Source organism: Rana temporaria, chromosome 9 (assembly GCF_905171775.1).
Source record: "Rana temporaria chromosome 9, aRanTem1.1, whole genome shotgun sequence".
Taxonomy (NCBI): Eukaryota; Metazoa; Chordata; class Amphibia; order Anura; family Ranidae; genus Rana; species Rana temporaria.
Window position 1 is genome coordinate 70,935,541 of NC_053497.1, and position 12,209 is coordinate 70,947,749.

Sequence of the window (12,209 nt, forward strand, 5' to 3'; positions counted from 1 at the left end):
GATTAATAACTCTTTACAGTGTTTCAGTAAAATACAGCATTATGGCCACTAGATGGAGCCGACGATCATTGGAAATAAACATATTGGACACATTATCGGAATTACACATGACAGCTGTGTAAAGGTTTGTGACATATTCTATTGAGGAGGAACAGAGGGCCAGATTCAGGTACAAATACGTTACGCTGCGGCGGCGTAACGTATCCCATTTACCTTACACCGCCGCAGGTTTACAGCGTAAGTGCCTGATTCACAAAGCTCTTACCTGTAAACTTGCGGCGATGTAACGTAAATCCGCTCGGCGCAAGCCCGCCTAATTCAAAAGGGGCGGGCACCATTTAAATTAGACGCATTCACGCCCCGAACGTACTGCGCATGCTCCGTCCTTCAAATTCCCTGACGTGCATTGCGCTAAATGACGTCGCAGGGACGTCATTGGTTTCGACGTTAACGTAAATGGCGTCCAGCGCCATTCACGGACGACTTAGGCAAACGACGTGAATTTTAAAATTTCGACGCGGGAACGACGGCCATACTTAGCATTGGTTACACCACCTAGAGGGCAGCCTTAGTTTCATGCGGCGTATCTCGACGGAAACAACGTAAATTTAGAGCGACGGGTAAAGCGTACGTTCGTGAATCGCCGTAACTAGTCATTTGCATATTCTACGCCGATCGCAATGGAATCGCCACCTAGCGGCCGGCCTAGAATTGCATCCTAAGATCCGACGGTGTTAGTCAATTACACCTGTCGGATCTTAGGGCTATCTATGCGTAACCTGATTCTATGAATCAGCCGCATAGTTACGACGGGCGGATCACAGAGATACGACGGCGTATCAGGAGATACGCCGTCGTATCTCTTTTGTGAATCTAGCCCAGAGTCTTTTCCTGCTTGGCTCTTTGCTTTCTGAATGTCAATAGGGATTATTACTTTTTTGTGAATTATTATCCTTATATAATTTATATATTTTTGTTGGAAGGTATTTAATTTCCTAATTATAGGTTTTGCTTTTATGGTCTAGGATGTTGCTGCCTATTGACTTTCTAGTTTTCCAATTTTTCATAAATGTATATTATTGTGCACCAATTATTCATGCTATGAAATCTATTTATTTTAATACTTATTTTGGTTGCTTAGAAAGCACAGAGTAGAGTGGAAGCTCACAAGGAGTAGACACAAAATAAATAGAAGGGCTACTTTCCAATACTGAGAGATAAATATGTCAAATGCCATTTACTGATCCTCCATTCAGAGAATGCTAGTTGCTTGGCTGCTCAAAAAGCACCAACTCAAGCATAAAAAGGTATACAAGAAAATAAAAACCCCATAAAAAAAAAAAAAAATGATGTTCAAAACACAATTCTGTGATCTTACCATTCTGTTTGAACTCTTTCACATAGTTACTGGGGAACCAGCCCGTCTTGCCATTTAGTGATCCTTCCCACCAGCCCCCATCTTCCACTCTGGTGACATGGATGGTGTCACCTTTACAAAAAGATAGCTCGTCTTCATTCTGTTGTTTGAAAGTAAACTTTGCTTTCACAATTACACTGCTGCCATTACCGGTCATGTCCTTTCAAGAAGGAAAAAAAATAAAATAAATCTTTATGTAACATGAATAGCAGAGATTAGAACAAATTCTTTATTTACTTAGGCCTTTTGAATGACATACATGTGCTTCTCAAAAAATTTGAATATCATCAAAAAAAGTTAATTTATTTCAGTAATTCAATGGAAAAGGTGAAACTCATATACAGTATTGTGTAGATTCATTACACAGAGTGATATATTTAAGCATTTCTTTTCATTTTGACGATTATGGCTTACAACGAGCAAAAACCCCAAATTCAGCATCTCAAAAAATTTGATTACATAAGACCAATATATATATAAAAAAATAAAAAATGTTGAATGCAGAAATGTTGGCTTAGCCTGGGTTCACACTATGGTGATACGGAAACCAGCGCGATTCCAGTGTCAGTTCCCGCATCTCATCTCTCTCCTTTGCGAACCACTGCGGTGTCGATACAAAGTTAATGACACCCCTAGATCAGTTCAAAGTCCCTGCACCTTTTTTGTGCAAATCCAATGCGAGTTCAGCCATACAACTGTATGGCTAAATTCACATTGCACAGACATCGCATGTGATCCGCACCAGCACTGCGGTGTGAATCACATGCGATGTCTGTGTTCGCATATGTGTGAACTCAGGCTTACTGATAGATATGTCTATGGTATAAAATTGCGCGAAACACCAACAGAATGTTTTCAAATGCTTACTACTGCTTTTGAAAAGGATGGCCTGTCACTTGTGCGTATGTTTGAGTGGCACAAAAGATTCAGCGAGGGACGCGAGCATGAATTCACAAAAGTTAAATCAGGGCTTAAAAGGGACATGTTTTGAGTCAGTTGATGCTGTAAAGAAGAAAACGGCGGGATGTCTTGAAACACATAAATTGATTTTCTCAATGCCTTCCACCAGTGGAGAACAAGAGCAATGTATTAATGCAAATTTGGACTATATTGAAGGAAACAAGCATTCAATTTGTAATACATACAAAAGGTTTGTTATTTAATACTTAACACACCTTGTATACCTATAAAAAATTAATTATGCGGTTTCATATAGATCGCGTTATTCTACATATGCTTTCTCTTACAAGTATAATTGCACAATAGTTGGAGACATATAATTTTAGTATAAATGTATTACATTATTTTGTTGTTTGATAATAAGAGGGTGTAGTGCTGCACTAAACAAAGGTATTGCATTTTGGATTGGAACATTGCATTGTCAGCAGCTGAAATTTAGGTTGTTAAAAATATTTTAAGGAGTGCAGAAGTTTTATATAAATAATGTTTAATCACCCACTTGCTCCTTTCAACTTTCCAGGACTCGCGTGGCAAAAAATTTCCACCACTATTCCCAAAGCCAAATGATACTCCTGTAAGGCTCTGTTCACATCTTGTGATTTGTGATCATGGGCAGTATTTGAACAATTCTGCTCGCAAATCATGGCACAGCACTTTTCGGTACATTGGGCCAGATTCACAAAAGAGATACGACGGCGTATCTACTGATACGCCATCGTATCTCTGTTTCTAACTATGCGCATAGCTAGCCCTAAGATCCGACAGTTGTAATGGACTTACACTGTCGGATCTTAGGATGCAGTACCGCGGCTGGGGGGAGTTCTCGTCGTAAACCAGCGTCGGGTATGCAAATTAGCACTTACGGAGATCCACAAAGCTTTTTCCCCTTCGTTAAGTCGCCGTAAGTGTTAGTTTGCCGTCGCAAAGATAGGGTACCTTTTACAAAGTGTAAAGTTAGTACACCATGTAAAAAGTACCCGTCTTTCCGGCGTCGCTGTCAATTTTTTTTTAAATTTTTTTATTTTCCCGGCGCAACTTTTTTTTACCCGTCGCGATTCACAAAACCTCGGCGCATCGTAACTTTGCGCAAAGCACGTCGGGAAATTTGCGTCGGGAGCATGCGCAGTATGTCCGGCGCGGGAGCGCGCCTAATTTAAATGGGACTCGCCCCATTTGAATTGGCCCGCCTTGCGCCGGCCGGATTTAGGATACACTGCCGCAAATTTCCAGGTAAGTGCTTTGTGGATCGGGCACTAACTTGGAAAAAATGCGGCGGTGTAACTTAAATCGGAAAAGTTACGTTGCGCCCGGGCTACGTGAATCTGGCCCATTATTCTTTAATGGGACCACAAACGTTATTCAATTCTGCTGCAATTGCCACGGGACAGAATTGTGTGGTGTACGTGGCAAACCACTCCTTAAAAAATCAGGGGAAGCTAGTCACCCAAAAGGGAACAGGAGGTTTGTTTTGGGTGACAAACATGCATTGGGGCAGCCTATTCAAGTGAATGGCCCTATGCGACGTGAAAAATCAGTTGCAAATAGCTTAAACAAAAATTGCGAGTAGGAGCGATTGTTACTCGCTACGTAAAAGTGTGAATGCAGCCTTAAGAATTCTCTGTATTGTACAAAAAGCAGATACCCTATATTAGGTATGCAGCCACTAGTTCCATTATTGCATAACTGTATAAATCACTGTTCACATGGATGCCAAGGCCCATACAGAATGAATCTATGACCTTTTGTATATGAAGCTAGAGCCACCTGGACATGCATACAGGCAGCCTATGTCAATGAATGGGGATGCAGTGGCTGTATGGACACAGATGCATGTCCAAAGTTGACAGGTGTGCAGGGCTGGGAGCATGGTAAAAATTGAGCTCAGATAAGTATAAAGGGGGTCTGGGGGGGACCCTGTGCACAGAAGGTTTCATACCTTAATGCAGAGAATACATTATGGTGGGAAAAAAAACTTCTACCTTTGAAACCACTTTAGCCCGACTAGAAAAATAATTTAGCCAAACTCAGAAGTCACTGCTAAAGCTGAACTCCTGATAAATAGACACAATAATGCATTCCTGTATTCATTATTTTATTCTGAAATTCTTTTTTTTTTTTTTTTTTATTGTATGCAATAGGGTTGTCCCGATACCACTTTAAGATCGAGTAAAAGTACAGATACTTTTTTCCCCAAGTACTCGCCGATACCGATTGTTTTAATGTCGTGACAATTTGACTAATGGGCACTGACAGATGGCACCGATAGGGGGCACTTATGGTCACTGATAGGCGGCACTTACGGTCACTGATAGATGGAACTGATGTCACTTATAGCCACTTATGGGCACTGATTGGCAATTGCATAATGACATGAATGAGGAGAGGAGAGGAAGGATTTTGCAATGCCATTTGGCATATAGCATTGCAAAATCCTTCCTTTCCTCTCATCATTCATGTCATTTAACTTCTAGTAAGTATGCGTTGCGACACTCATATTGGTATACCTTGCACTTGGCTGCAAGTAAGCCAGCAGCGAACATCTTGTTACACCTAGCCCGAACTATATGTGCTGGGTGTAACAAAATGTCCACTGCTGGCTTACTGCAGTCGAGTGCAGGGTGTACCAAGATGGCCGCTGTGATGTTTGTCATTCCGACGGAGACACAGAACGTCATTTCCTGTACTGAAAGTGACGGCTCCGGTCACCGGAACATGCTGCGGTGCCCTGCACCCCTGCCCTGGCCAGCTTACCCACTCCACTCTGATCCACTATCGCCAGACCGATCTCCGCTCTGCCCTCTCCAGGTATTGGAGTGCCCCCAAAGGGCCTGGTATGGATTGAGGGGACCCCACACTGATTTTATTAATATTTTTGTATTGCTCTCAATTTAAATGAATTTAATTGAAATACATTTTTATCATTATATAGGTCAGTTTTGCTGCAGCAAGTTCTATACACGGTACAGATATGCCACTTTACAGGCAGACTAAGGGGACCCCCCCAGGCACAATATTTTAACCACTTAAGCCCCAGACCAAAATGCTGCCTAAAGACCCAAGGGGTTTTTACAGTTCGGGACTGCGTCGCTTTAACATACAATTGCGCGGTCGTGCAACGTGGCTCCCAAACAAAATTGGCGTCTTTTTTTCCCCACAAATAGAGCTTTCTTTTGGTGGTATTTGATCACCTCTGTGGTTTTTATTTTTTGCGCTATAAACAAAAATAGAGCGACAATTTTTAAAAAAATTCAATATTTTTTACTTTTTGCTATAATAAATATCCCCCAAAAACATATAACATTTTTTTTTTCCTCAGTTTAGGCCGATACGTATTCTTCTACCTATTTTTGGTAAAAAAAAAAAAAAATCGCAATAATCGTTTATCGGTTGGTTTGCGCCAAATTTATAGTGTTTACAAAATAGGGGATAGTTTTTTTTTTTTTTTTTTTTACTACTAATGGCGGCGATCAGCGATTTTTTTCGTGACTGCGACATTATGGCGGACACTTCGGACAATTTTGACACATTTTTGGGACAATTGTCATTTTCACAGCAAAAAATGCATTTAAATTGCATTCTTTATTGTGAAAATTACATTTGCAGTTTGGGAGTTAAACACAGGGGGGCGCTCTAACATTTAGGGATCACTGTGTATGCGTTTACTACTGTAGGGGGGTGTGGCTGTAGGAATGACATCATCGATCGTGTCTTCCCTATAAAGAGGATGACGCGATCGATGCGCCGACACAGTGAAGCACGGGGGAAGCCGGGGAGCGATCGCGACGGAGCGGCTATAAACGAATAGCCGCGCCGTAGTCCCGGATCGCTCCTGAAGCCACGGGGACCGCCGCATGTACCGGGGGGGGGGTCCCGATCGGACCCCCGACCCACGTCAAGCAGAGGACGTATATATACGTGGATGTGCCTGCCTGTGCCATTCTGCTGACGTATATGTACATGAGGCGGTCCTTAAGTGGTTAAGGAATTTTTAATTTTTATGGTTTCATTTTAAAAGGGGTTGTAAAGGTTCATGTTTTTTTTACCTTAATGCATTCTATTCATTAAGGTGAAAAAACACCCAATGTTTGCCGGCGCCAGAGCCACCCCCCCCCATTTACTTACCTGAGCCCTTCGAAAGTCCAGCGTCGTGAACGAGCAGGCTTCTTGACCGGGCTTTTCAGCTCATTCATTGGATGATTGATAGCAGCACAGCCATTGGTTCCCACTGCCGTCAATCAAACTAATAACGCGTGCGTCGGGGGGCGGGGTTGAGTCATACAGTCAGCGGCTATAGCTGTCGAGGGACCCCAGAAGACCAGGATCTGGGCCACTCTGTGCAAAACAAGCTGCACAGTGGAGGCAAGTTTGACATGTTTGTTATTTTTAAAAAAATTATATATATATTTGAGCCTTTACTAACTCTTTAAGCATCATTAAATTCACTGCTCCTTTAAAAACAATTGTTTTAAAACCCATTTTTTGCATTGGTACATGTCCCCCAGGGCAGTACCTGGGTCCCCAAACCCTTTTTATGGCCAATAACTTGCATATAAGCCTTCAAAATGGAATGCGTTTGGGAGTTCTGGTGCAAACCGAACAGAGGGTGCTCAGCCCATCAATAGTCTATTGGACCTTGTGGAGTGCTTGGATTCATAAGAGGAAACTCTCCTGTGTATGAAACTTTAAGCCTCTTGTAATATTAACAGATTCCTTAAATACGATACAAAAATAGTCTGTACATTAGAAAAATTATTTACATCGGTGGTTAAGGATTCATGCGCAAGAACATACCACAGGTTTTGACGGTCTTCTTAGAACTTTTGATGAGCTGTCTGTTCCCTGTGGATTGGTTTGTGATGAGGAAGCAAAATTATGCGGCTGAGAGAGCGTTCGGGAACATGGCCTCTTCGACGCCTGTTCTGTCAAAGAAATATGCACACTAAATTTATACCAAACACACCACTTCTATCAATGTTAATAACTTGAAGTAAGAGTACAGAAATAATCCTATACGGTGATAAAAGATTCTAAAAATGTCAGGAGGAGATAGCTAAAGGGAAGGACAAAGTGGGTAGTTAATATTCATAGTTTTAGTGCATGTATCATTTTGTAAGAGTGAACTTCATGAACCTGTTTAATAAAAATGGCGTTATAGAAGTGGGAATAGAAAAAAATAAAAAAGGAGCCCAATGTACGAGGTGAGAGAGATAAGGGAGGACAGGGGCAGGATGATAAAGGGGAAGAAGAAAGGAAAGATGAAGAATCTGATGGGAGAGGCCCAGCATGTGGGTAGGCCGGTGTCACGTGACTAACTAAAAAGAGTAGAAGAGTCTTGTATCAGCTTAGCCACTGATTAATGCAGAAAGTTTGCAATTTAAAGTTATACCTTTCATTGTCCAAGTTATTACAGATGCAAGCTTGCAGGATAACTTAGATCTGTACTTAAAGGTGTTGTAAAGGTAAAAAAAAAATGTTTTCCTAATACCTTAGTGCAGTCCTCCTTCACTTACCTCATCCTTCCATTTTGCTTTTTAATGTCCTTTTTTCTTCTGAGAAATCCTCACTTCCTGTTCTTCTGTCTGTAACTCCACACAGTAATGCAAGGCTTTCTCCCTGGTGTGGAGTATCATGCTCACCCCCTCCCTTGGACTACGGAAGAGTCAGGACGCCCACTTATACACAGCTCCTTTCTCTATCTGCAACGTAGAGAGCGTCCTGACTCTCCTATAGTCCAATGGAGGGGGCGAGCACGACACTCCACACCAGGGAGAAAGCCTCCCATTACTGTGTGTAGTTACAGACAGAAGAACAGGAAGTGAGGATTTCTCAGAAGAAATAAGGACATTTAACCACTTAAGGACCCCTTCACGCCGATTTATGTCGGCAGAATGGCACGGCTGGGCACATCAACTTATATGTACGTTGCCCTTTAAGCCCAGCCGTGGGGTCGCAGGCGCATGCACATGACCCGGTCCGAAGCTCCGTGACCACGGCCGCGGGATTCGCGGACCCGATCGCCGCTGGAGTCCCGCGATCGGTCCCCGGAGCTGAAGAACGGGGAGAGCTGTGTGTAAACACAACTTCCCCGTTCTTTACTGTGGTGCCGTGATCGATCGTGAGTTCCCTTATATAGGGAATCACAATCGATGACTTCACACCTACAGCCACACCCCCCTACAGTTAGAAACAGACATGAGGTCACACATATTCCCATCAGCGCCCCCTTGTGGTTAACTCCCAAACTGCAATTGTAATTTTCACAGTAAACAATGCATTTTAAATGCATTTTTTGCTGTGAAAATGACAATGGTCCCAAAAATTTGTCAAAATTGTCCGAAGTGTCTGCCATAATGTCGCAGTCACGAAAAAAAAATCGCTGATCACCGCCATTAGTAGTAAAAAAAAAAATAGTTAATAAAAATGCAATAAAACTATCCCCTATTTTGTAAACGCTATAAATTTTGCGCAAACCAACCGATAAACGCTTATTGCAATATTTTTTTACCAAAAATAGGTAGAAGAATACGTATCGGCCTAAACTGAGGAAAAAAATATTTTTTATATCTTTTTGGGGGATATTTATTATAGCAAAAAGTAAAAAATATTGCATTTTTTTTAAATTGTCGCTCTATTTTTGTTTATAGCACAAAAAATAAAAACCGCAGAGGTGATCAAATACCACCAAAAGAAAGCTCTATTTGTGGGGAAAAAAGGACGCCAATTTTGTTTGGGAGCCACGTCGCACGACCGCGCAATTGTCAGTTAAAGCGACGCAGTGCCGAATCGCAAAAACTGGCCGGGTCCTTTAGCTGCCTAAAGGTCCGGGTCTTAAGTGGTTAAAAGCAAAATGGAAGGATGAGGTAAGTGAAGGAGGACTACACTAAGGTAAAGGAATCTATTTAGGAAAAAAAAATGTTTACCTTTACAACCCCTTTAATGCATTATATATTTCACATTACTGTAAATGTATTAAAGCCTAAATAAGGAACCCAAGGTATCACAAAAGCTTGTTTTTGTAAAAACTTTACTGGGAAAAAAGTGCGTACAAGCTGTTCCTACTAATCTTATATAATGTCGATATGTCCTACCTTCAGTAGCTCTGTTTATTGCAGAAAGAGTACTCAGGATCTTTGGAAAATTCTCACCAGTGTAGAGGTCATTTGCATCAAACAGCTGCAAAACAGACACAAAAACTCAATTTATAAGAAATGCAAAGCCAATAAAATTACATATTTTAGGAGTGCAGGATAAATATTTATAAATAAAATGAGTTGGATATATTCAGGGTCTGATAATACCAGTGCGGTGGGACCGCAATGGGTGGCTATTCCAGCGCAGTCCCACCGCACCACCCCTGCAAAACAAAGCAAAACGCATTGTCTCCAGCGTGGTCGGTTCACATCAATGCATTGTGGCGGTCACCGCAGACTGGAAAAAATAGAATGCTATAAAATGTCACTGTATGGCATTTCAATAATAAAAAAATAAATAGTAAACAGTGCGATGCACCAGTATTGGCGCATCAACACTGCACTGGTCCACCTGGACTGCACTGCATGCCAGCAGGTTGGTGCGATTGGACCACTGAACCAGTAGGCCAGCCTATGGACATCCATTAATGTACACATTCACAACTAGTAGTAAATTACTTTAGTGTGCCTAATGTAATATTTGAGAATGAATTGCTCTACAGGGGCACATATAAAGCTCTTTTACTGCCTCTTGAGAATATGTAAATGCTTGAATGCCTGTAGCCTGGGCGCAGGTTCTCCTTTATAGACAAAATGAAAAAGTGAACACTGTACTTCCTCCACCCCCTCCCCCCAGTCCCAACTGTTTTTACGTCTATGGGTGATGAGCTGTCAATGCCCACAGAGCCAATGCAGTGGATTTGAAATTGCTGCTCTTCTCCCTCTTTTTTCTGCAGCTCTTCCAGGATGGATCAGAGCAAAACTCTGAGCTGGAGCTGCTGACCAATCAGAATCACTCTGATCTTGGAAGCACCGCAGGGAGAGGAGCAGGGATTTTATATCCCCAGACTACTACAATGGCTGTGTGGTGGGCAACGACAGCTCATCACCCATGGAAACAAGTAGAGTGGGAACTTGGGGGGGGGGGTGAACTTATTAATTATCTAAACTTTTTTTCATTTTTTCAGGGAATAGGTGCATGTACAAAGCATAAGAAGTATACATAGCCTTATTGAACATATTTAGAGGAGCAAAAACAATGCAACCAAGAACTATCATACAAACATTGAAATGTTTTAAAGATATGCATGCAATCCTACTTGCATGCATCCACACACATAAAACATCCCATTTACTTACACACATGCTTGCTCCTGCGCAAACCCTAGCACACTCACACATGCGCACAAGTACACATGCACACACGCACTTATGCAAACTCTGGCACCCTCACAGATGCACTTAAAGGGGTTGTAAAGGTTCGTCTTTTATTTTCCAAATTGGTTCCGTTAAGCTAGTGCATTACTTTTTCCTCCGATTTCCCTTCTAAATGTTTTTTTTCTTTGTCTGAATTTCTCCCTTCCTGTAAGCTTGCCCCCATCATCCGAGCCGTTCTGACTGGGGGTTAGTCAGCCAGAACAGCTTACTGAGGAGGAACAGGAAGTGAGAAATTCAGACAAAGAAAATAAACATTTAGAAGGGAAATAAAAGGAAAAAAGGTAACTGAACCAACAATGGACTAGCTTAAAGGAACCTATTTAGAAAATAAAAACAAACCTTTACAACCCCTTGAGAGTCGGTTCACACATAGACAGCACGACTTCGGGGGCGACTCTGCAAGTCGTCCTGAGGACGACTTCAGAGGCGATTCGCAAAACGACTTCTGTATAGAAGTCAATGCAGGTCGCCCCGAGCCACCCCCGAAATACTACAGGAACCTTTTGTCTTGAGTCGCTCCTATTAGAACGGTTCCATTGCATTGAATGGGACGCGACACGTCAGGCGGCTGAGCCGCCTGTCGTGTCGCCCCAGTGTGAACCGGGTCTGAAGTATGCATCCACACTTCCCTACATTTACACACAATCACATAAACAAAAGTGCACTTGTACACATGCACACAGAAGCACCCCAACATCACTTGCACACAGCTCTTGCAGGAACAGTCATAGAGGGATCAAAATTTGTCTAGGGTTTGCTGAACCGGCTGATTTTCGATCAATCTATGGCCAGCTTTACTTGACTCTTGAAGGCAGTCATCACATGCCAATCTTTTGTATAATTAGTAATCACCACACTTCTATTTACAATTAACTACTGGAGGTAAAACAAAAAAAGTGTCAGTAAAAGGAGAACAAGACATGAATTAAACTTAGCAGGGGTTGTGAAAACCCCTCTACAGATAATTGCAATACAAAGTAACTTTAAGTGCAACAACTTTTTAGTTGGAAGACTCACGCCATTATGGCACTTTGGAATTTTTTTTTTTTTTTAGATTGTTACACTTAATTTGATATATGTTTTAGTTACTATTATAATGTGAATTACTGCACTCGAAGTGCGTTTCGACCACCCCTGCTAAGTCTGTCTTTATGGACCCTTCTTTGTGCACTGGTGTGCAGTCATGTTGGAACATGAAATTGTCCAAAATGTCTTGGTATGCCGACGCCTTAAGAGTTCCCTTCACTGGAACAAAGGGGCCAAGCCCAACCTCTTGAAAAAATGATTTGGACCAGTGCACATAACAAGGTCCATAAAGGTCATGGATAAGCGAGTTTGGGGTGGAGGAATTTGACTGGCTTGCACAGAGTCCTGACCTCAAACCGATAGAACACCTTTGGGATGGATTAGAGTGTAGACTGCGA

At 42.0% G+C, this 12,209-nt stretch overlaps 1 protein-coding gene across 2 annotated transcripts in view; it reads right to left on the reverse strand.

The window, feature by feature from the left end:
- The window catches only part of ARHGEF6 (Rac/Cdc42 guanine nucleotide exchange factor 6), a 174,133-nt gene that overhangs the window by 120,663 nt on the left and 41,261 nt on the right, over positions 1 to 12,209 (reverse strand). For both annotated transcript variants that reach the window (XM_040323759.1, XM_040323758.1), the window contains exons 3-5: positions 9,466 to 9,550; positions 7,169 to 7,296; positions 1,379 to 1,577 (exon numbers count right to left, since the gene is read on the reverse strand). In XM_040323759.1, the coding sequence (XP_040179693.1) occupies positions 1,379 to 1,577; positions 7,169 to 7,296; positions 9,466 to 9,550 (412 nt within the window). The remainder of the gene's footprint in view (positions 1 to 1,378; positions 1,578 to 7,168; positions 7,297 to 9,465; positions 9,551 to 12,209) is intronic.